General features: G+C 50.6%; 10 protein-coding genes across 10 annotated transcripts; 4 read left to right on the forward strand and 6 right to left on the reverse strand.

The window, feature by feature from the left end:
* Nucleotides 1–200: 200 nt before the first annotated feature.
* On the forward strand, nucleotides 201–5,609 carry PFICI_02560 (uncharacterized protein; the record flags this gene model as incomplete). The annotated part of the gene is made up of 7 exons (XM_007831141.1): nucleotides 201–271; nucleotides 342–368; nucleotides 422–491; nucleotides 547–911; nucleotides 962–3,387; nucleotides 3,438–5,147; nucleotides 5,212–5,609. 7 exons carry the CDS (start codon nucleotides 201–203, stop codon nucleotides 5,607–5,609), a joined length of 5,067 nt encoding a protein of 1,688 aa, XP_007829332.1.
* A 189-nt stretch (nucleotides 5,610–5,798) lies between these two features.
* On the reverse strand, nucleotides 5,799–7,046 carry PFICI_02561 (uncharacterized protein; the record flags this gene model as incomplete). The annotated part of the gene is made up of 2 exons (XM_007831142.1): nucleotides 5,799–6,673; nucleotides 6,731–7,046. 2 exons carry the CDS (start codon nucleotides 7,044–7,046, stop codon nucleotides 5,799–5,801), a joined length of 1,191 nt encoding a protein of 396 aa, XP_007829333.1.
* A 2,333-nt stretch (nucleotides 7,047–9,379) lies between these two features.
* PFICI_02562 (uncharacterized protein) lies at nucleotides 9,380–9,873 on the forward strand (the record flags this gene model as incomplete). Its single annotated transcript, XM_007831143.1, has 2 exons — nucleotides 9,380–9,468; nucleotides 9,543–9,873. 2 exons carry the CDS (start codon nucleotides 9,380–9,382, stop codon nucleotides 9,871–9,873), a joined length of 420 nt encoding a protein of 139 aa, XP_007829334.1.
* Nucleotides 9,874–10,631: 758 nt separating this feature from the next.
* PFICI_02563 (uncharacterized protein) lies at nucleotides 10,632–12,083 on the forward strand (the record flags this gene model as incomplete). Its single annotated transcript, XM_007831144.1, has 3 exons — nucleotides 10,632–10,881; nucleotides 10,958–11,859; nucleotides 11,913–12,083. The coding sequence occupies 3 exons, from the start codon at nucleotides 10,632–10,634 to the stop codon at nucleotides 12,081–12,083; spliced, it is 1,323 nt and encodes a 440-aa protein (XP_007829335.1).
* A 182-nt stretch (nucleotides 12,084–12,265) lies between these two features.
* On the reverse strand, nucleotides 12,266–13,442 carry PFICI_02564 (uncharacterized protein; the record flags this gene model as incomplete). The annotated part of the gene is made up of 3 exons (XM_007831145.1): nucleotides 12,266–12,335; nucleotides 12,394–12,851; nucleotides 12,909–13,442. 3 exons carry the CDS (start codon nucleotides 13,440–13,442, stop codon nucleotides 12,266–12,268), a joined length of 1,062 nt encoding a protein of 353 aa, XP_007829336.1.
* Nucleotides 13,443–14,283: 841 nt separating this feature from the next.
* PFICI_02565 (uncharacterized protein) lies at nucleotides 14,284–14,876 on the reverse strand (the record flags this gene model as incomplete). Its single annotated transcript, XM_007831146.1, has 2 exons — nucleotides 14,284–14,653; nucleotides 14,725–14,876. The coding sequence occupies 2 exons, from the start codon at nucleotides 14,874–14,876 to the stop codon at nucleotides 14,284–14,286; spliced, it is 522 nt and encodes a 173-aa protein (XP_007829337.1).
* A 747-nt stretch (nucleotides 14,877–15,623) lies between these two features.
* Nucleotides 15,624–16,775, reverse strand: PFICI_02566 (uncharacterized protein; the record flags this gene model as incomplete). Its single annotated transcript, XM_007831147.1, has 3 exons — nucleotides 15,624–16,478; nucleotides 16,548–16,558; nucleotides 16,754–16,775. 3 exons carry the CDS (start codon nucleotides 16,773–16,775, stop codon nucleotides 15,624–15,626), a joined length of 888 nt encoding a protein of 295 aa, XP_007829338.1.
* A 545-nt stretch (nucleotides 16,776–17,320) lies between these two features.
* Nucleotides 17,321–17,800, reverse strand: PFICI_02567 (uncharacterized protein; the record flags this gene model as incomplete). Its single annotated transcript, XM_007831148.1, has 1 exon — nucleotides 17,321–17,800. The coding sequence occupies one exon, from the start codon at nucleotides 17,798–17,800 to the stop codon at nucleotides 17,321–17,323; it is 480 nt and encodes a 159-aa protein (XP_007829339.1).
* Nucleotides 17,801–18,723: 923 nt separating this feature from the next.
* On the reverse strand, nucleotides 18,724–19,763 carry PFICI_02568 (uncharacterized protein; the record flags this gene model as incomplete). Its single annotated transcript, XM_007831149.1, has 2 exons — nucleotides 18,724–18,778; nucleotides 18,904–19,763. The coding sequence occupies 2 exons, from the start codon at nucleotides 19,761–19,763 to the stop codon at nucleotides 18,724–18,726; spliced, it is 915 nt and encodes a 304-aa protein (XP_007829340.1).
* A 2,084-nt stretch (nucleotides 19,764–21,847) lies between these two features.
* PFICI_02569 (uncharacterized protein) lies at nucleotides 21,848–23,695 on the forward strand (the record flags this gene model as incomplete). Its single annotated transcript, XM_007831150.1, has 1 exon — nucleotides 21,848–23,695. One exon carries the CDS (start codon nucleotides 21,848–21,850, stop codon nucleotides 23,693–23,695), a length of 1,848 nt encoding a protein of 615 aa, XP_007829341.1.
* Between the last annotated feature and the right edge of the window lie 253 nt (nucleotides 23,696–23,948).

Genomic DNA, 23,948 nt, shown 5'->3' on the forward strand with positions numbered 1-23,948 from the left:
TCATGCACCTGTCGTTCAAATCAATGATACCCTAGATCTTGACAACTCGAGCACGGAACTTTGGTCGCCGATCTTAACATTTTCTTTCTCTTCATCTTGGGCATAGCATATACATTTGGATTAATCGTCATTACCTCTGTGGTTCCCTTCTTTCTTCTCATTGTTTATTTTTTCCCCCTCTCACGACTAGTGAGTGCATCATGGAGCATCCTCCGCAGTATACTCCGACCGAGCAGGAGCTCACACAAATTCTTGTCACTGAGCTCTTGGCGTGAGTCTTTCCAAGTTGCCCCTTTCTTTTCTTTTTACACAACTCTGCTAACACAATCATACACTTCCAGGCACCAGTTTTGCTTTCCAGTACAATGGTACGACCATTTTCCAGTAATCTGTACAATAAGTCACTGACTCTAATTCCCAGGATCGACACACAAGATACCATTCTCCGCGACTTTGCCACGGAGAGGATGGTTGAGATTGGACCTGCAGAAGTGTGTAACTCGCCATGTAATTGCCGATCCACAAGAAACTAATCATGTAACACAGACACTGGTGAACATGGCCAAGAAGACTCTCAAGGCTGGATATGAATCTCAAGATATTGCACGTGGCCTGCAACGTGAGTTGCTCAGCTACAAAAAGAATGTCGACGCTATATACTACAAGATACAGGCAGAAGAGGCTGCTGCTAGTACATCCAAAACGCCTGCAGTTGTAGAGGCCGCCCCAACTCCCGCTGCTGCCGTATCTGTGGCTCCTGCTCCGGCAGCACCTGTCCCTCAGGGTGTTTCGGTGCCGGACAAGGCTCTCGAACCCATAGACACTCTTTCTACTCTTGTGGCTGTTGCACTGAAGAAATCGGTCGGAGATATCTCCAAGGACCAGACTATCAAGGCACTCTGTGGCGGTAAGTTGCACTGCACAAGAATGTAATTTTCTTGTACTAACGAAGCACAGGGAGATCTACTGTCCAGAACGAGATCATCGGTGATCTGACTAAAGAGTTTGGATCTCTGCCGGATCAACCAGAGGATATTGCTCTCGCAGATCTCGGTATTAATCTGGCTGATTCTGGTGTCGGTAGCAAGTTGGGAGCATGCACCAATGCTCTAGTTGGTAAAGCCGCATCTGCCAAATTGCCCGCAGGCTCCAACATTGCCAGTCTCCGCAACTACCTCGATGGCCGTTGGGGTTTCAAGCAAGGCCTCCAAGACCGCGCACTGCTCCTAGTTGTCGCTCGCCAGCCGAGCTCTAGGCTGCCTGGCGAGAAGGAACTTCACTCGTTTCTGGATGACGTCGCCCAGGATGTTCTGCGCAGTGTCGGCGTTGACCCTGCCAGCCTTTCATCCGGTGGCACACAAGGCCAGTCTGCTGGTACCGCCACAGTCTCTTCCGAAGCCCTGCACGCTCTACAAAAGGAGCAACGCGGTCAGGACAAGACACTGCTTGACTTGTACGCAAAACGTCTCGGATTCGACCTCCAGGAGGCGGGCATCCAGGGAAAGAAGTCAAAAGCAATGATTGAAGAACTACAAAGTAAGATCGATGCCTGGAGTGCGGAGCATGGTGAAGCTTATGAGCGTGGCATTGCCCCAAAGTTCGACACTAAGAAGATCCGAAAGTACGACTCGTACTGGAATTGGGTCGTGCAGGACATCTTGTCTCTCTTTGCCACTGCCATGGCCGGCCAGGCCGAGAAGTTCGAAGCTCAGATCAGAGAGCGCTTGTCCAAATTCCCGATTCGAGTGACGCCGCAACTACTGGATGTTACACGCTATCTTTTGCGCACGCTTAAGGAGTTTCCCGAGAGCCCGAGAAAAGAAGTTACTCAGGAATGGTTGCAAGACCTGCAGAGAGCTTGCACTTCTGCCAATGCTAAGCGACAGCCATCGTTCAAGAACTCAGTAGTCTCCACCGTGCCAGTCTTGCACATTGATGACAAGGGCAAAATCTCAGTCCATGAGATGCCTCGTATCTCTCGCACCGCGGACGCAATGTCCGTCATGTCTCTGGACGATGGTGATGACGCTAGCTCCAACATTGACGGCTTCTCCTACCGATCAGGTATATCCACTCCTTCAGTGTCCGAGGCGGTTTTCAGCCGTCACCCTGCCAGAACAATGTCGGGCGCCGACTCACCTCTCAGTTCGACGTACACAAGCCCAGTTTATGTTGAAGGTGGCCCATCCCCGGCGGGGAGCTATCCCGGTGCTTCGAGTCTGAAATGGACCCCTGAGCTTCAGACCAAGGGCCGAAGTGGTTGGCGCCGAAATGACGACATCACCAACGGGTACCTACGATGGTTCCAGAAAGCGTCTACCGAAGGTGTCTCGTTCAATGAGAAGGCGATACTGGTGACTGGCGCAGGAAAGAACTCCATCGGCTCCGAGATTGTGGCCATGTCGCTGGCTGCCGGTGGAAAAGTGCTAGTCACCACCAGCTCCTACTCAAAGGCGACTGTGGACTATTACCAGGACCTGTATCGCCAGCACGGTGCCCGACAATCGCAACTTGTGGTAGCTCCCTTCAACGGTGGTAGTAACCAAGACATTCAAAACTTGGTCAATTACATCTACGACGATGCTTCCAAAGGAGGTCTTGGATGGGATCTTGACCATGTCATTCCTTTCGCCGCTGTTGGTGAAGCTGGTCGGGCTGTGGATGGAATTGATGACAAGTCCGAATTGGCTCATCGAGTGATGCTTACCAACTTGGTCAGGCTGTTGGGTGCGGTCAAATCAAACAAGGCACAACGGCGCATTGAGACCCACCCGACTCACGTTCTGCTTCCTCTGTCGCCCAACCACGGCATCTTTGGTCAGGATGGCCTATATGCCGAGTCAAAGATTGGTCTTGAAGCACTGATGAACAAGTGGTGGTCTGAAGACTGGAATGACTACTTGACACTATGCGGAACTGTCATTGGCTGGACTAGAGGAACTGGTCTGATGAGCAACAACGATGTCCTTGCAACTGGTATCGAAGAGGATCTGGGCATTCGCACGTTCTCGGCTTCTGAGATGGCTTGGCATATCGTTGGTCTCATGGACTCTAGCGTGGCGTCTTTCTGTGACCTCGAGCCCCTGATGGCTGATCTGACCGGAGGCTTGTCAGCCTCTATGAACTTGAAGCCAGTCTTGGACCAGATTCAAGACAACATCAACTCAAAGAGCGAGATCAAGAAAGCCATTGCCAAAGAAGAGGCCATCGAGTCGGGCGAAGATATCTCTGCTGTTCCGGAACCCAAGAAGCTCTTAAAGAAGGCACAGATTCACGTTGAGGAGGTCAACTTGCCTGATTTCAAGGAGCTCAAGCCTCTCGCAGCTAACCTCCAGGGTATGGTTGATCTAGAGCGAGTTGTGGTAGCTGTTGGATTTGGTGAATCTGGTAAGCCATGGCTCTGGATTATTGATATTGTTTCAACTAACATCACTTAGGTCCCTGTGGTAGTGCCAGAACACGCTGGGAAGCCGAATGCTCTGGAACATTCTCAGTCGATGGTTGCGTCGAGCTTGCATGGATCATGGGCCTCATCAAGTACCACAACGGCCCGCTTCAGGGTAAAGACTACTGTGGCTGGATCGATGCAGAGACCAAGGCTCCCATTGCCGATTCTGATGTCAAGTCCAAGTATGAGGACTACATTGTTGAGCATACTGGTATCCGTCTTATTGAGTCACAAGAGCACGACCTTACAACCCCCGATAAGCAACAGGTCCTCCACGAGGTTGTCATCACAGAGGACCTGGAACCCTTTGAGGTTTCGCTTGAGACCGCCGAGGACTTCAAGAGAGAGCATGGTGAAAAAGTTGTCATCACCGAAACCCCCGATGGTCAATTCTCCGTCTCTCTCAAGGCGGGTACAACTCTCATGATTCCAAAAGCTGTGACTTTCAAGAATGGAGTCGGAGCACAGCTTCCAACTGGTTGGGACCCTAGAATCTATGGCATTCCCGAGGATATCATTGGCCAGGTTGATCCGATCACACTTTACGCCCTAGTCTCAACCGTAGAGGCCTTCTTGTCGGCTGGCATCACGGATCCCTACGAACTATACAAGCACATTCATGTTTCCGACCTTGGCAATGCAGTCGGTGCCAGTCTTGGAGGTGTCAAGTCTCTCGAGAAGATGTTCAAGAGAAGATTCCTTGACCGCCAAGTTCAGAAGGATATCCTGGCAGAAACATTCGTCAATACCACTGCCGCGTGGATCAACATGCTTCTCGTTGGCTCTTCTGGACCCATTCGTACGCCAGTTGGTGCCTGCGCCACCTCGCTCGAGAGTCTTGACACTGGCTATGACCTGATTATGAATGGAAAGGCCAAGGCAGTGCTCGTGGGTGGCACAGACGCCCTAGAACGCGACACCGCGGGTGAATTCGCCAACATGCAAGCCACCATTAATGCTGAGAAGGATGCAGCTGCAGGCCGCACACCCAAGGAGGCTTCCCGACCTACAACCACTACACGTGGCGGTTTTGTCGAGGCCGAGGGATGCGGTATTCAACTGCTGACCACCGCAAAGTTGGCGCTTGACATGGGCTTGCCAATTCGTGGCATCATCGCGCTGACGCACACGGCCTCTGACAAGATCGGTCGATCTGTCCCTGCTCCAGGCAAGGGTGTATTGACGATCGCAAGCGAGAAGCAGAACAAGTTTATGTCGCCTCTCCTCGATATTGCACACCGCCGTAGACATCTCTCTCATCGCCTTCACCAGATTGAGGAGAAGCGCGACATGGAGCTGACCTGGCTCAACGAGCGCCTTCTTTCCATGAGGGGTCGCCGTACCTCGGTTGATACTGTTGTCGATGACAACATCACGACGGACGAATTTGCCGAGCAGTGCCGTCGCGATATTGAGGCTGATGCACAGCGTGCCTTCAAGGAGGCACAGAATACATATGGCAATGAGTTCTGGAAGCACGATGATTCCATCTCGCCGCTGCGTGGTTCCCTGGCTGTTTGGGGTCTAACCATTGATGATCTCAGCGTCGCCAGTTTGCACGGCACAAGTACTAAGAAGAATGACACCAACGAAACGGGGGTTGTACAGAGTCAATTGTCCTTCCTCGGTAGAACTCAAGGCAACGTTTTGCCCTGCGTTTTGCAAAAGAGTCTTCTGGGACATGGAAAGGGTGCAGCTGGTAAGTTCTTCCTATTCAACATGATAACTATCCATGACGTGAATGCTAATTGTATATGATGCAGGTGCCTTTGCCGTAAATGGATGTCTCCAGATGCTCAACACGGGTCTGATTCCGGGTAACCGCAACGCTGACAACATTGACGCCGACTTGCGAAGCCGAGACCTGCTCTTCTTCCCGTCGCAGACGTATAGCACACCGACGGGTATCAAGGCCTTTAGCGTAACCTCGTTCGGTTTCGGACAGAAGGGTGCCCAAGTTATTGGAGTTCACCCCAAATATCTCTTTGCTACAGTCACCGAGAAACAATACGAGGCCTATAAAGTCAAGGTTGCCGCTCGCCAGACCCAGGCTACCCGCTTCTTACAGGAGGCCATCTATGGAGGCAAGCTTGTGCAGCTCAAGGATAAGAGCGTCTATGAGGATGAGATGCTAGAAGAGACACTTCTGAACCGATTTTAATAGAATTCAAATGGCATAAAAGGAACGGGTTTGGACAGGGACAGGCGTTTCGGTGCATGGTTTATCAGTGGCTCAGCGGTTATCATTTCTCATGTATAATGTAATTTCGTTAGATTTATCGAATATTTTGGAAACAAGTCAGTCCCAAAGCTCAAACATGAATTACATTAATTCTTCCTGTTTTGTTTCTCACGCCACTTCGCACTCCACACAAGCCTCAGGTTCGGTCCCCCTCCAAATTTTCTTGATCTTCAAGCCATTTGCTGCAAGCAGATTCTGCCACTGCCTTTCTGTTCTCTCCAAACCACCAATGGGGAACATTGATATGTCTCTTGCCGCCTCGTAGATTCCAACGTTGAGGTCCGGAAGCACCAAGTCCACTAGCAGTAACTTGCTCCGCGGCCGCGCCTTGAGCACTGGCAGCAATTGCTGGAGGAAGCGGCTGACATCCTCGTCGTTCCAGTCGTGGAAAATGTGTCTGTAGTAGTAGACGTGCGCATCCTTGATGGGCTGGCTTGTAAACATGTCGTAGGGCATAAACTCGACCCCTGGGGGCGGACGGGGCACCGCCTCAAACGTCGAAGGCAGATCTTGCACAATGAAGCGGCCCTTGAGCTGTGGGTTCAGCTTGCGCACCTCCTCCATGACGTGGCCCTGACCGCCGGCAATGTCCACAATGGCAACGTCGCCGTCCTGAACGTCCAGCTTGCCGAGTTCCTCGCCAAAGGGGTACGCGGTGCCGGCGAGGGTTCCGGTGCTCAACGACTTCATGCCCTTGACCATGTTTTGTGCTCGCTGCGGATGTGAGCCGAGAAAGGTCCACAGCTCTTCGCCGTTTGCCCACTTGAAGGGCGTGCCCGACTCTCTGGTGGGTGATTTGAATCCATGTTCCGCCAACGTCCGCGGCATGGCTACGATGGATGGAATAACTTCTTGAAGCAGGAAACTATTGAAGGCTCTGTGGTTTTCATCCAAATATGGTTTCCCCAGAGCGGTCAGGGTATACTCTGGCCCGGGCGAGTCCTTCAAGATGCCACTTGCAGTCAATTGTTGGAGGAGGCGCGCTATACAAAGCATTATTATCATGTTTTTCATCACTCGGTGCTTGACAGATAACTAACTCATCATGACCTCATCCCCCCCAGTCTTGTCGACAATCGTAGCCAGGCTTATAGTAGTGCTCTTGGTAAACTCATCCCATAGACCCAGGTTAGTAAAGATTTCAATGACGGCGCTGACGTTGACCTGATAGATGCGTGGCCAGACATCTTCGTTTGGATCTCCGAGGGACGATAGGAGCTTCATGGCCTCTTGGCGAAGATGGCGACGCGCGACGGCTTCCTCGCCGTCAGTCAAAGCCGCCTCGAGCGTGCCCATGGCCGCTGTTACGTTACCGACCGCCGCGGCCACTTCGCTTTTTGGTACAAATGATGCCATTATCAGGATTCCAGATATGCGACGACTCTTTTTCTTTCAACGATGCACTTCAAAGAAAGAAGCTCAATCTGCCACGATACAATAAATTCAAGAACTGCCACGACGCTGGTGTACTACTGGACTCGCTCCTCTTATTCTCACATTATCTCATCTTCAAAGTTCCACGACGATAATCCGGTGGTGTTTCCTCCCCAGCTCGCATGCAGATGCTCCACAGAGTTGCATGACATACAACAAACAAACCAACAAATCTGCGCAATACAGGGGATGAGGTCGTAGGCTAATCCGTTTGCAGGAGCATGTCCAATATTTCGATGGGGCACGAACGAACCGGCCCCGTCTTTCCGGACGGGGTTCGCACACTTCTTTTCCCCTCCTCGGCACCTGGGTTACATATACTACTTGGCCGCCGAGAAGTTTGCTACGCATGTGGCCATGTCCTGTATTCACAACTTATGATGCCCACGGATTGGTAAACATGTTGATCATTTAGCATTTGATTACGTTGATTCCGTGGGGGAATTGATAAGCAATCAACTCAGGCTTCACTCTGCTTACCCCCAGGCAGTGGATTACAGTATATATGTAATTGCAATCAGACCCGAGAAGAACCATCGGGCCGGGTACCTGGTGCTGGAGTGACGGGAGGCCCCCTTGCTTCCCGGCATACTTCTTTTGGCATGAAATGCTACCCACATGCCAATAAGCGAATAATGATTGAACGACTTATCAATTCCATGCAAGCTGGGATGTGCAATTCTGAGATTGCCAACTAAATCAATGATTCGACGCTTGCCGACGTGGGCACCTATGCAAGTCCGTTGGCCAAGCGGATGACTTCCTGAGGTAGACTACCCGTGGCCGCAATACCCGAAGGTGCATAATTTTTGGATATTTCATGAAATCAGAGGCTTCGTTGCAAGATCTCGTCTATCGAGGGACTCTTGATGCCCAAGCGCACAATATCCAGGTGATAGACTGAGGGTGTAGGTTTGCTCCCAAGAGGATTCTTGGCATCCTCTCAGGGCTCTGGATCAGGACACGCATGATTGACATTATTCTCTGCGTCGATTTTGTGAGACAGCTCAAGGGAACCATGGAGATTTCTTCCATTCAATCACGGCCACCCTTGTTTGGGGAAGCAAGGGATGACTAATTTCTGATTGCTGAAATACATAGCCAAATATCTTCTCGGGCAATTTCGCGTAAGAAAACCTCACCAACTTTGGGTGACAGCTTCCCTCATACCCCCCTAGCCATGAAAAACAATGCACAGGCAAACAGATTTACAGATTTTGGCTGTTCAGGGCCCCTACATGTTGATTGGACATAGATGATAAAAATCGCTCTTCTCGGTTCAAGAATAGTTTCCCTGATGTTATCTTGGTCCTGGTACTTTTCCTGACGCCTTCAAGATGGCGGTCTCAGAGGCAGATTTCGCACCTGGAACAGAAAATCATTTATCAATGCGAATAGGCTGCTATGTACTTTTCGGTCTTTGCACAATAGCTGTCATGCTAAGGTAACGCTGCCATTTCAAAACGTAAAAGTACTCCATCAATGAAGACCTAACGAAACATTACAGAATTTATGTGCGCACAATACGATCACGCAGAATCGGCCTGGACGACTGCTTTATACTAGCCGCATGGGCGTCAGAGGTTGTTGTTATTGCTTCCGTCAAGCTACAGTTTCAATCTGGCATTGGCTGGCATATCGCTGATTTGGCGAAACTACCCAATGCCACTGAAATACTGTCAAGCATAGTATTGGTGGGTTCTATAGGAAAGAAGGAGCATTACACTAGGATGGCAGCTAACGACTTATAATATATTAGTGGCCGTGGTTGGCTCAGATTATTTGTATTTCTTTTAGCTGGGCTGTATAAAGTCTAGCATCGTGTCTCTATACCTGCGTCTTGCCGTAACCCCGGCGCAGGTCAAGGTTCTATGGGTAGCACTGGTCGTCATCCTTGGTCAGGGTCTTTCGTCGTCTATTATAGGTGCCTTAATAGAAGCTATGATCTTGAAGAGATTTAGCCAGTAAAGCTCGCTGACAATGTTTTCAGGCAGTAGCAGCATTTATTTGCGATCCCATTTCCATAATCTGGGAAAATTCCGCAGAGTTTGGCGGACCAAAATGCTTTGATATTCTTGCATTCAACTATTACAATGCAGCATTCTTCATCATATCTGATCTCTTTCTGGCAGTTGCGCCGGTCATGGTTTTGAAGGATATGCAAATGAACAGGAAACGTAAAAGTATGAATGTAGTGGACCCCATGGCGACGGCAGTAGACTCGTGGCTAACAAGGTTTAGTTCTCTTGGGCATCATGTTTAGTCTTGGTACCCTTGCGATCGGTGGGACAATCTCCAGACAGGTAACAAATGCGATTGCTATAAATAATACCGACTTTGCCTGGTGAGTTGGCCATATTTCATGCAAAAGCATCTCCCTTTTCTGATCACCAGATCTCTAACAAGCTGTTGGGGTAGGTACTGGGCGCCTGCGGAGCTGTGCTCGGTGCTCGAGTCTAGTCTCGGCATCGTCTTTGTCTGCGTCCCGGCGATTGCACCAATGTTTGGAAACGTCATGGGCTCGACCGCAAAGAAGTCTGGACAAGACGATATCAATCTGGACAACTCGAGGAATCCCGGCACTTTTGGCAAGATTGGTAGAAACCCAAAGAGACGAACTGGGCCGGGAGACGAGACTCTGCTGTGCGAAACACGACTCACTCATCTCGGTGGCCACGAGAGCGACATGGCATCTCAAAGGTCTGGATGCGAGACAGAAGACGATTCCAAGATCATTGGTATTGCTTGAGCGACCACGATGTATCCTTTAAGTCGGCGTACGGTCAGGTCGCACAGAAGTGGACTTGTGCTGCCTTGCGTAAATGCGCTAGATTGGACTGCCCAGAGATGCTGCTTGACCGACGACGGGGGGGGGGGGGGGGGGGGGGGGGGGGCTGAAGACGAATGTGAAATGAATAGGTGCAGAGTAATAAATTTGATTCTACATATTATGCAACAGATATAAATTACTCAAAGATGGATCGCTAAAAACTACGCTTTACGCACTCTTAATTTATCATTGTCGCTGAGGCGTAATATACAAAATACATATCCTATGGATGATGTACTTTGTGTGATTGCAGTGCAGTGGAAGAAAGATCCGGAAATAATTGAAATCCGTCGCATGCGCACAGCCGACGGTTGGGTCGCGGTTCGGCGATCGACTACTACGAGTATACGCTTATCAGCATCTAGAGGGGCACGCCATCGTCACTAAAGTCTTCGGGCGAGGCACCGATAGCCATGCCCGATAAGAGGCACTCCTACCACTCCGATCCCGGCCCGGCGGATGATGTTAACCACATAAAACACATAATGTTTGAAAAAAACATTAATACAAACTTGAGAGCCTTTTTTGGATTTATCAAGAGTTTCAAACAACGAGGGCCATTTGCGCGGCATAATCTGTACTGCTTACTACAACGACATTCCTTAGAGGATTGATTCACTGGAACCGCGCCGTCGGCAAAACCCGCTAATCCTACACGTCTAGTACAACAAGCAAAGATGGAGCCCTGGCAGCTTACAGCGACTGAGGCGCTGGCCAAATTCAAGGACGGCTCTTTGACAGTCGAAGACTATGCAAAGTCTCTGCTTGCTAGGATTGAAAAGAGAGATGAGGCCGTCAAGGCATGGGCCTACCTGAATCCGGAACTTGTGATTGAGCAAGCAAAGAAGCTTGACCAAGTGCCGCCGGAGAAGCGAGGTCCGCTGCATGGAGTCGCCATTGCGGTAAAGGATGTCATTTATACCAAGGGTACGTTGGCGCAGTAATTTTGCACCGGGATAAAAATAAAACAAAGCATGGGATGAAGCTCTGACTGTGTTACTAGATATGCCCACACAATTCAACTCGCCAATCTACGAGGGAGATGCACCAAAAGTAGATGCAGCCTCCATCCTCACCCTGAGACACGCCGGAGCCTTGATCCTGGGCAAAACCACAACCACCGAGTTCGCCTCGACGCTGTACGGTGGCAAGACGTCCAACGCGCACGACCCCAGCCGAACCCCGGGTGGCTCGTCGTCGGGCTCGGGCGCCGCCGTGGGCGATTTCCAGGCCCCGATCGGACTGGGCACGCAGACGGGCGGAAGCACCATTCGCCCGGGCTCCTTCAACGGCATCTACGCCTTCAAGCCGACCTGGAACTCCATCAGCCGCGAGGGCCAAAAGATCTACTCGCTGCTCTTTGACACCCTCGGCCTCTACGCCCGCAGTGTCGAGGACCTGGAGCTCCTGGCCGACGTCTTTGCGCTCGAGGACGACGAGCCCGCCGCCGGTGCGCCGTTCGAGGTCAAGGGCGCCAAGTTCGCCGTGGTCAAGACCACGGCATGGGACCAAGCCGGCCCCGGCACCAGAGCCGCCATGGAGCTCGGCGCCAAGCTGCTGAGAGACCACGGCGCCGAGGTTGAGGAGATTGAGCTGCCGCCCGAGTTCAACGAGGCGCCAGAGTTCCACCGCATCCTCCTCCACAGCGAGGGCAGAGTGTCCTACCTGCCCGAGTACAAGACGGCCAAGGACAAGCTGCACCCGTTCCTGTGCGGACACGTGGAGAATGAGCACAAGATCTCGCGCGCCGCCCAGCTCAAGGCCTTTGATGGCATGGCTGCGCTGAGGCCCAAGATTGACGCGATTGCTGGCCGGTACGCCGCCATCTTGACACCGAGTGTACCCGATGTCGCGCCCGTCGGTCTCTACAGCACAGGCAGCGCCTCTTTCAACAGCATATGGACTGTGAGTTGACATGAATAGTAGTAACCTTGAATCATTTGACTAATGCTCGATAGGGTTTCCATACACCAGTTACCAATATCCCTGGATTTAAGGGCGAAGCTGACATGCCGATCGGCCTTTCTCTCGTTGCTCCTAGGTACCATGATAGACATCTATTGGCGGTCTCAAAGGCGGTTGGCAAGATATTCGAAAGTGAGGGAGGCTGGGAGCGAAAGAATTTGTAGGACAAGCTTTCTCCAGATATGGAGTGACAAGATGAACCAAAAAATAAAAGAAGAAAAGAAAAAAGATAGAAAGCGTTTTCTCTGATATCTGATCGAGCCACTTGCATAACCTATCGTGAGGAGCTTATAATGAGGGCTTCGATGCACCTCAGCGCGTCTTGTTGGATCAAGCGTCTCTCTATTTAGCAGCCAAGCCACAATTCGTCGTCATCGTCCACAAATGCGTAGCTTGGTAGCTCCTCCATGGGTGATCTGATGGAGTTAGTTGATTGCAATGAGAAAGATTCAGCCAAGAGGTGATATAACTCACAACAGTTGAAAATTGGTGTTGGGATCATACGGCGCCCATGGTGGCATTGGTTCGTCAAACTTGAGGCTTGCGATGACCTCGTCCATCTGTATGGGAGGTGTGACTTCACCATCACTTGCTTCTTCATCCTTGGTTGTAGAGTCAAAGTCTTCGGACTCTGTTTCTTCGGGCTCTTTTACATCCTTGTCTTGGACCTCAATCTCGGGGAGCTTGTTTGTCGTGTCGGGCATGATGAGTTTTCGATAACGATCATCTGCCTTGAGTCGCTTCAGAGTGACAATGGACATGCCAAGCTGAGCGCCTGGTCTGGCTATAGACTTCCAGTCGCCTTCTTGGACAATGTACCAACTTTGCGAATCCCAAGATTTGGGCGTAATGAGCCAGAATCGCTGTTGTTGTACTGCCAAGTGGATAGATGAATCTGATTTGAACGCAAATTCGAGGAAGCTCAAGAAGCCCTTCTGACACATCAGTGGCTCGAACTACATCAGAATGCCCCTCTAACTACTACTCACGTCAAAAGTATTGCAGACTTCCAGCGGTACCGGATAACGGCGACCGAGGGCATCCTGAAATCGCATCGGTTTCTGGTCCCAGGGCTCTAGTGAATTGGTGATATGCGCCTTGAGGTCCTGTGAACAGTATTTGGCCTGCATCAGCCCGAGCATATCACCATGATGCCGCATGCGGGTTTCAAATTGAGTTATCTTGTCCTTTTTGAACAGCGAGAACTGGACTCGGCGCACGAGCCTCACGCGCTGGCGACGGTCATTGAACTTGTCGAGGTATTTTTGAAAACTGTTGATACATTCATGGCAATCATCAATCACTTGTCTCATGGCCGCCACATCATCCTCGCTCATGGCGGTGCCTCCACGAAAGGCCCGCTCAATCGAGGCGCACACGCCGAGGAAGGTTTGGAGGTCCTTTTTCGACACGGAAATGTGTTGAGCGATACTTCCATTGCTGTCAATTGCATCGTACAACTTGTATGCAATCTGCGTCAAGGTAATTATATCACCAAAGCTGCCAAACGTAAATGAAGCCATTTGGCGATGCTAGTTCGCGATAGAGATGAGAAAGACTGGGGGATTAAACAGTTTCACTAGCCTTTTCCACCCACGACCAAAAATAACCAAAAATAACGTTAATCGCACACAATGGAATCTCCAGGGCTGTGAGGGGTTTCTTAGAAGCGCCCGCCCGCAATGGTTCGCCAACTTTCAAGGAATCCTCAGCTGAACTGACTTGCCTTGGCACCATGGTAAAAGACCCAAGGACCAATTGCGCGTTCCCCTGTCGGTGGCTTTGAGCCTGCACGTTGCTGCTCAGCCCCAGAGACAGCACAACCACCTTGGCGAATCATGTCATAGACGAGACATCAGGTGGTCCAGCGTATCAGTCTCTTGGATTGGCTTGAATGCATAATTCGATTTTTATAGCATCTGCTTGTTTCGTACACTTGGTTGCCTCCAAGGAAACTGTTGAAAACCTCACAAATTGCGAAGGAAATCGCTAAACATAACTCCATTTTCATTTGGTTTTTTTTTTAATAAAAAAAAAAAAAAGGTCCCACAAGTAATGTAGTTTTAGCTATTACAGTGTGGAAAACATAGATAAAAAGTATATTGAAAATAATTGAAAAATAGTTTATGCTTATTTTATTGATTGCTGTAAGGCGGCTTTGGCTAGGTGCTATCCAACTCGCTTTTAAAAAACTACGGCCATGGAATCTTGCAACGCCAAAATACGGTTGCTTATCTTGCGCCGTCTGGTGCTCCTCAGTTTCGCTCGTGTTGTCTAACCCGATTTTTCCCCTTGTCCATTTCCTCAAATAGGGCTACCAGAGTCTTCCACATCTCGATTTGGTTGAAATTGAATCCAATTGTCTTATTCAACCTTGTGAAAGACATCCTTGAGGTAATCAAAAGCTCCGAGCGGCACACCCTGGGTCCGGAGAATGCAATACGCCGAGCCCAGGTGAAAGTGGAAGTTGGCGAGACAGTACTCTGAAAAGTAGGTCTGGCCCGACTCAAACCGAAAGTTGCCCATCTTTGTCTCCATGATAATGGGCGAGTCGACGCCCTTGTCAATGCTTTCCGTGTCGGCCTTGCTCAGGTAGTCGACGGTGCGGTCAATACGGCCGCACAGCTGGTCAAACGTCTCCTCATTGTCCTCGACGGCAACGTGCTCAACGCCGGATACCCGCTCCACGAAGAAGGCGACGGTATTGCAGCATGATTGCACCTGATAGGCCAAGCTATATGTGATGATGTTTCAATAAGCCGATGTTCCTTTTCTGGCTCGCTTCTGGATCTGCCCGTCACTCACCCTCGCATGTCTGAGATCAGACGGTAGTTGATGACCTCTTCATGCTTGATGGACTTTTCATTTGCAAATGTCTCGGCTTTTCTCACAATGGCCGAGAGGTTATGGAGGTACTTTGTGAAAATGGGAATAGACTGCTTGGAAAGAGAAGTCATGGTGGCGGTCTGATAGCTGCGCAGTGTCCACAATGGATATAAATTGAATGTAAATTGTAGGTAGAAAGCTAGAGTTGGAAATGGGAATCGGCGTGGTATTTGAAGATATTGTAGGAAATAACAAGACGCAACATGCCAAGGTACAGACTTTATATATGACATGTGAAGCACCAGCACATAACTCCCAACATAAGTGCTCGTGTAAGCATGGGGCGCCTTTCTTTCCGCGCAATACCACAGACTGACATGATATGTAAGCACTACACAAAGCTAGAAGCTAGCGACGACCACATTGTGTACACAGGAGACCGACCATAACGGGCCCCACAAGCCTACCTAGTTGTCGTGGCTTACAAGCGAAAAATATAGACGTGGTTCCCCCTGGACGATAAAACTCATCTTGGCTTTGATGCATGCGTTATGTTTGTGTTGGTTCCCCGCCACATTGTGATATAAAACTTACCGCTCCCCGTTTCGTTTGTCTAAAAGCAAATGTCGTCCATGTCCGTATCTGATAGGTAGGCAGCTGAGTAGGTAAGCAAGTCTGCGAAGTTGCTCCGCGTAGTTAAAAAGTGTCCGACTTAGGTCTCACGGATCGCACATTCAAGGCGGGGTAATAAGGGGACTTCATACTACAGATCAGGCCGATCTTACAAATCAATTCTACATTTCTAGACGCTACAGATTAGTCGCCCAAAGCGGTGCACGACAGAGACCCCCCGTCCAATAACGAATAATGTTGGGCTGTTACAGCTTCTCATCGTCTTTCAGAGGCTCAACTGGAATGGCGGGGCCTTTGGGGATGATAAGGACAGATTCGGCGGTCACGATCCTCTGACGAGAATTTGCGTAGCCGGCGCTATAGTGGTCGATGTACGGCTGCGTGGTTCGGTAGAATGCACCGTTGGTCCGCTCAGTCTGGTCCCAGTATAGCCGCCTCAGCCAGAGGTGCAGGTGCGGATAGTCGTGTCGAATGGTCTTCAGGTTGCACATGAAGACGGTGTGGTAAGCGACATCGAGGCGGACAATGGTAGGATAAAGTCGCACGTCGGCCTCGGTCATGTAGTCACCAAGGAGGTACGGCTTGCCATGCCCCGCTAGAATGCCCTCGAGCCTGTCGAGGGACTCGAACAGCGCGTACAGGTTCTTCTCGTACACATCTTGGGCGGTGGCAAAGCCCGTCTTGTAAACACCATTGTTGACCGTATTGTATACCCAGTCATTCAGCTCATCAATTTGCGCCTGCAGCGCCTCTGGGTAGAGGCCGCCGCCGGGCTGGTTGACCTCGCGGTACTCCTCGGGCAGCAGGTCGTCAAACTCGCTGTACAGCATGCGTATGATCTCGCTACTCTCATTGTTGACCATGGTGTCCGTCTTCTTGTCCCAAAGCACCGGCACCGTAACGCGGCCGCTAAAGCCCGGCTCGACTCTCTCATAGATTTCTCGCAAGAGCTTGATGCCTGGGTGCAGCGGGTCTTCGGTCAATGCGCCCTTAAAGGCGCCATCAAATTCCCATCCCTTGTGGCCCAAGTCGCCGAGCATGTAGAGATCTATGATGTCCTCGAGGTGCTTGTATGCGCGAACAATCAATGTGCGATGTGCCTATAGAGCCTCGTTAATCTTCTCCTGGATGCTATGTATTAATTTGCAAAGACTTGTAGATGCACTTACCCAGGGGCACCCTGGTGAGAGGTATAGCGCATAGCGTCCCTTCTCTACAGGGAATTTGGCGTTTGGATCCCGGGAAACAAAATTGCGAAAAGTGGAATCTGGACGGACATAGTGGCCGTCCTTTTGGTAATTAAGTCTTGGAACCTATCATACTCAGTCAGCTTGATGCCAGCAGTATTAGCTCAAGAATGTTATGGGTGAGATACTTGCCTTGGTATTTTCTGCCATGTTCGTATCACACTATCACAATGGTCGGGAGATAAGTTGTAGTTGCTAGTCAAGTAGAAGATCACCCAGCCGACGCGAAGAAATGAACCTGATATTGTCTCTTCTGTATGGATATTCCAAATGTGAAGAATTTCGAGTGTATTATATGTTAAAGATCAAAGGCAGTATGTAAGCATGACTAATTCTGTCTTTTCTCACTGCATATGTCGTAATTGCTTGCTAAAGCCAATTGAGTGCAGTAACCCACTCAACAGTCACTGCGCCTCTCTCAGCGTGCCGCCCGCCCTTCTGACCGTTTCCCCATTCTGACAAAGGAACCGCGCGGGTATTTTGCTGTCAAATGCGGTCCTTACTGCGGTGTCTTCTGATATGAGAATGGTAGAAAATTTTCATCTTTCATTCGTAGAATCTTGTTTCTTTCCATCATGACCATGACTATAAGCATATCAAGTATCAGACATGCTTCCTTGGACATGCCGCATAAACTTTCATAATTGCCCCATCCTAGAAACACATATAACCATCCATTGAGGTCATCAGTAGTCCTATAACTTTGAGTCTCTGTTCCGTCGTGCGCCTTCCTCCTCTGGCTTGGGAATAAGGTCATTATTCTCGGCCTTCATACTGATCGGATCGCCTAGTTGACTGGGGTTCGCGTTGGGACCATGTACTTTCTTGGCCGCCTTCTCCCTCAACGTCTCTCGGTGGCTTGATCTGACGCTGCTATCTGGCGACGGCGAAGAAGCAGACTGGCCCGCGCCCTCTTCGTCTGGGCCAGGCACGTAGTCGCTTTGCTCGGCCTTGAGACTGATGGGGTCGTCGAGCATGCTCGGGTTCGCGTCCGAGCCGTGGAGCGCCCGGGTAGCCTTTTCGCGCAGCTTCTCGGGCATCTTGGCAATTTCCTCGGCGGTGGGAATATATGGCTCGGGCAAGGACTCGAGGGCCTTGTCTTCGGCGAGGGATAGTGTCTCCTTGATTCTCTCAAAGCCCGAGACCAGAGAGTTCTTCAAGTATGTGATGAACATTGGGAATCACAAATATTATTCGACAGATGGCCTGGTTCGGTATATAATTTGCACATTGATTTCTTATTACACAGGTAGACAGCTTGTGATGCTAGCTAGACTTCATTAATCATTACATTTGCTGGTGAACATAAATACCGAGGATAACTCAAGCATGTGGCAGCAACTACAGACAGAGCCATGACCTCATTATCATATGCCTCAACCTCCTCAACTGTGAAAACCCTTTGAGCTTCGGTTTGGGAGGTACGTATTAGTCAATGACCTCACGAAGACTACTATGGTGACGCTCTAAGGTTTCGCGGGGATGGTCGAGGGTCCCCCGCGTTTCAGTGGGAGGTTAGCGCTGTCAGGCCTAGAGATCAACGATTAGCGCAACGCAGGGCTGTCTGGAATGCCCCGCGGTAAGGCCCTTTAGTGGCCTGTGGTCAGATCCGATTGGTGTCAGCCCCTCCCCATGGAGACCTACCTGGCGATTGCTTCACGCAAAGCTGTAAATAGACCAACACTATCAACGTTTGGAACATTTCGAAGAACACCTACCAGCAGAAATAACAAAAATGACTGTCAGTAAGATACAAAAGTATGTACACGCAGTCAGTCTCCTGAGGGGTACTCGAATCGAGAAAAGGCGCCTGGAATCATTAGCATCAGAGAGAAATGTTCAAGTACTGTCCCAAAACTCTAGAGAGAAGTGTACAAACACCAAAGTGCTCGAAAAAGTTGTGGCATTACGGGTATATACAACGTTATCATGACATATGTACAGCTCCTGTTGCTAGCAATCATTCCGCCTCCGACCATGGGGTCTGATACGTATAGACTCTGGTAGGGGCTTCTGTATGCGTCCAATCTCTGGACTCGTTCTCCTAATAGACCTTACCGGACTACCTTCTCGCCTGTTTTTTCTTGATTTTACGTACTCATTGAGTACTTGTGTATATAATGGTGACGATGACTGTTGACCAGCCTTGGTAGCTGCCGTCGATGTCTTAGTCTGCTCTTGTAATGGATACGACTTCAGGTTAGATTCATCCCGAGGAGTTGGCGTTTCCGAATCTTCCTCCACTGATCCCACCACGGCCCGCGTCGACTCTACACACTCTGCAGGTGCGTACGAGTCACGATGACCGTGAGAATGCGTGATATCAGCGATATCAGATACAGATGAAAACGGCGTATCATCAAAGTCATCATCTTGCGATGTCTCATCCTCGTCGCATTGGGAGGGTAGCGCCGAGTCCATGGTGGCATCGAACTCCTCGTTTGCATATGCAATGGCTCGAGTAGCTGTCAACACACCAAGCACATGATCCTCAGGATCAGTGTCAATGGGCGATACAGCAGACGAGTTGCTGCACATGGTCATGGAGCGCGGCGATGGGGGGAGATGACTTGCGGGTAACGAGGTCGTGTGAATGGTGAGAGGTTCATGTGTAAGAAAGTCATGGTCGTCATCATCAAAGAAAGGCGTGCCCGAGTCTGCTGTAGAGACGGAGTCGATGGTGTCGATCGAGTGGGCAAGAAAATCGGAGACGGAGGAAACAGTCGTCGAGGTCTGCGCGTCGTCGTCGCCATGGGTATGGTGCCAGGGATGCGACTCGGGAAGATATGAAGCAAAGTACCTCACGAGGGAATCGAGCGACCTGGTGCGAAACAGCTGGATGGCGAACTGCCACTGCTCGGTGCCGATGAGCTTGGGGTTGGCAATGATCTCGAACGAGGCGGACTCAAGAGTCTCGTTCAGCTCGCGCAAGCGTAATTCCTTGCGGTCGGCGAGCAGGGCGTGGAACTCATCCTGGGTGCTTGCCGTATTCGAGATTTCCCATACATCGTGGTGGAAGGCCTCGGGGTCTTGTATGGAGGAAGGGAATGTGTTGTACTGATCATGGAGAGTGGTGAAGAGGTCCTCTCTCTTCAAGCCAAACTTCCAGGCGGGCCATGTCCAGCCCCGGTCGTCCATGTCATACGTCTAGTAGGAAAGTATCTATGGGGTATCGAAGAAAAGAATCCTGATTGCGCCAAAACCGGAAAAGAGAAAGATGGAAAATGGGGTATCAGAAAATCGTCAATGTTGCGCGTGGGCGGTGGTTGTGAGCGAGGAAAGCCGCTCGGGGCGTTCGTTCATAAGATGCTGCTGCTGCTTTTGGGTCTCATCGGTACTTTCGAGTGACTCGAATCGTCTAAATACAGCGTGTGGAACCCATTTCGACTAAATAAATGCAATTTTTGAAGCTGCTGAAAGAATCGGAGTCGCAAAAATATCGTCGTCTTTTTTGGCGGGCGTGTATTTTGCGATCGAGACTCTGAGACTTGCAACAACAACAACAGTGTGGACAGGACAGCAGCGCAGCAGCCCTTTGACGGAGGGAGACTCGGGATGAAAGGGCAGGTGGGCGACCGGCCCATCATCATTCAACTGTTGTTGGCCTGAGGCATCTAGACTAATGTGGCCATTTTGGGGCTCAGGCAGCGCTAGCGTCAGATTTCGGGCACAAGATCGCTGCGCCCAGACGCAAACCGCCAATCAGCACCCCTGAAAATGCCGGGTGTGGAACATGGCGCCCAATCATCGCTGACGCATGATGAAAACATGCAAAACCCTTGCGGAATCCTGCAGCTCATTCGCGACTTTTCATTCACACCATCTCACAAGTGATGCGACAGTCTAGATCAACAGTAGGGTGTATCTACTTGACACTCACCACCAACAGCTCTTCATCAAAGCAAGGAGCCGAGACTGCATCAACGCGAAAATTACTGGACTCACTCCATACAGTAATCACGACACCTCCCTCTCCCATACATTGAAGCAATTCCAGAACCCAGAAGCCCCGGCCCTGCCTGGACAACAGCCAGTCCGATCCAGGACAGCAAGACAGTAAGCGGGAGGTCGTCATTGTTCTCGTATCGGCTGGTCACATCATTCACACTCGTTGCCAGAGGGCACTCGAGGCAGTCTCAGGCATCTTCATCTGTCATCCATTGCTTTCCTTCTATTGTCACGTGGTAGTATTTGGTCAGTGAGGCCGCCATTCACTAGCCTTGGCTCTGGCTCGCTGATTATAGAACTTCCCATCTGCTGCCCTCAACCACCAAACAGCTGGGCGACTTCATTCGCCATGATGTTTCGTACCTGCTCTAGTAGGCGCATTAGAGACGAACCAAGGCACACATCCACCACCACATTCAGGGACAAACTAGCAAGAGACATGAAATTAAGCTTTGACATGATTCAAACATTTCCTTCTCTCCACCATCACCAAATACCCGTATCGACATGATGGGCCGTAGCGATTATTTATATAGCACGGAACGTCGTATTTCACTATAAATAATCGACGATTGGGCACATCTCAAGTGAGGGCAATTTTCATCGCGTGTGCGGCAATGCGGGCTGCTCATGTCATGCGGCGGCGCGCAATAGCCTTGTGAACGGCCCCCGTGGCTCAGCGGATCCTTCGAGGCAAGCCGTGCTCTGGTTCTTCGACTAACACCGTCCCATGTCGACCAAATTGCCCCATCGTCTACAGTTCAGGGACAGTGTGCAGTGGCCTGCTGTGCAGGTCTATGGCGGCTCAGTATTAAAACCCATGCCCTCCTGTCCTAGCAGAGTGCCCGATGGGTCACCCTAGCCTGTGAGAAACAGCAGGTCTCCTCCCAGCACGTCGGTATGCGGGATCAGCCGCACTAGACTTCTGACTGTTTCCATGACTCTGCTTTCTTCACCTCAATAATCTCGAGGCCCGTATCTGGACAGAGTCGAGGTCTCAAGGACAGTTCATCTGACGGATCTTATACTTCCATTACGTAGGACACAGACCTAGGGTTCTCTTTTCTCACTGCTTCCTAGACACAGAAACGGTCCCTTCAAAGTGTAAAAGCTTCCCCACATCTGCAGCCTATCTCATTTCTCTCCTCTTCCTCTCTATCTCACCTTTGCTGCCTATATCCTCGTACTAGCAGCTTCCCGGTCTCGCATCTCCAAACCCTATTTCTCATACATGTCCACAAATCCAACGCTCTTCCCCAGACTGCTGCCTCGTCATGGGGGACGAGTACCCTTCAGAGGAGAGGACGGAGCCGTTCTCCGAATCCGAAATGCTTTTGCGCCTGTCCCGGAATGTCGAGGTCTCCAAGAGTTTCGAGAGCTTTGAAGATGACACCGTTCCGCTGGATGACTTGATCATTGACGACAACCACCACCAACAAGGAATCCGGATCTTGGTCAGACCTCTGACTCGCACTCGCTCAGTCAGTCCTGGTAGCGACAATTGCGAATGGTTGGCACTTCGCGCCGAGGTGGCCGACGCACAACGGCCAAAATCCAAGGTCCTGGCGGTGACTCAGACCTCAAAAGACATCAACTTCTCGCTAAGGATACCCGGTGAGACTGGTTTAGACGAGACCAGACCACCCATTTGGTGTGAACTCTACTACGATCCAGCGAGCGACAATCAAATACTTCTCAATAGATCAGATATTCCTATTGCCCTGGCGAGACTCTCACTATCGCTCGGATCTGACGATGGTGCCACTTATGACCAGGAAGTAATCCCAGGAACCACAATGGAACTTTCACCCGGCTCGTGGCGGATAAGCCTGTACGGGTCAGACATACTGGACTTTCGGATTCTCGCCAAACGCCCCGCTGCGCTCTGGATACCGCAAGAGGACTCCAGCCCTCCATCATTTGTCACCAGCAATGCTCTACTCAATTCCTCCGGGAAACGTTCATTATCCCCCGATGACTCCGATGACGAGGATGCTAGCACCGGAAAACGTGTTCGGACGGAGGAGTCAATCGGTAAGGACGATGACGGCGTGATCATGTTTTATCCTCGCCCCACTGCCGAACCGCTCGTGTTTCCACTGCCTCACTCTCCCAAAGGCAAGGAGGTTTCGATTCCTAGTGGCCATGCACTCCTCCAAGTGCAAAAGGATGAGACTGTCTCCATCCCTGGCGGCGAACTTGATCAATATTTCTTGACGAAGCGTAACCAAATTGCAACCACGGCTGCGTCCTCTGTCTTTACCGCCGAGCACTCCCAGGTTCCAGATGGCGTCATCACCGTCAAAGTCCTCAAGACTCGTGGTACCAATCCCAATGCCAGACCTCAGGATAACCACCGAAACGTCATTCGGCAGGCTGATATCTGGCTGCGCGAGTACCGAAGCCAAGAAGATATGAAGCACAAATCCATAGTAAAGCTCTATGGAGGTGATGCCCGATATCTGTCATTATATATGGAACACATTGATGGCAAAGATCTGGCAGCTCGAGGCGTCTGGCGCGACACGGCTAATGACGTATTCCTCGGCACTAGGAATGATGCACTCAGGATCCTCAAGGACATTGCGGGCGCCCTAAACTATGTGCATCAGAGGCGGCGGGTGCACAACGATATCAAACCTGCCAATATTCTTTATTCACCCGACCGTGGAGCCGTGCTGTGTGACTTTGGGCTGTCGACGCGGACCAGTGACCCGGCAACCAATGGAGGCACACCATACTATGTTCCACCCGAGTTCATAGGACAAAAGCTACGTGGCAGTGCCTCTGACGTATGGGCGCTCGGAGTTACCATGCTCTACGTGCTCAAGAAGATCACGTTTCCGGACGCCCGTGGCCGTCAAGGACATCCCAAGCAGTTGTATTGGATGATTGCAGAGATCAACAGACGGACACACCACTCTTCGACGAATAAAACGCCATCTGCTGTATACCAAATGCAACAGTGGTTGAGCGAGGTGAACGCAGCAAAGGCCAAACTCAATCCAAGGGACAAACTACATGTCTTGGTTTCACAAATGCTCACCCCGAGTCCGAATCAGCGCATCACCATGGCAAAGGTGATGAACGAGCTTTCCAAAGACGCCACTCTAGACAACTGAGAGAATCCCTCACATTTTAAACCCTCTGATCTCATCATTGATTCAAACGATTGAACCGAGAGCGGCGCAGCGAGCATATTACCTATCGATCTTCTACCTATGTACACATCTGTTCTTTCCTGTGTATACATTCGTCTTTCCCCGTTGATTTGTCTACGCAGCAGCCACTTGTGGACAACCCTACACATTGGTTATATCAGGCCCATACTACCGGAGCGGATGGGTGTATTTCTTTTCCGCATATCGAGTGATT

The sequence above is a fragment of the Pestalotiopsis fici genome (assembly GCF_000516985.1).
Source record: "Pestalotiopsis fici W106-1 unplaced genomic scaffold PFICI_Scf_2, whole genome shotgun sequence".
Lineage (NCBI taxonomy): Eukaryota > Fungi > Ascomycota > Sordariomycetes > Amphisphaeriales > Sporocadaceae > Pestalotiopsis > Pestalotiopsis fici.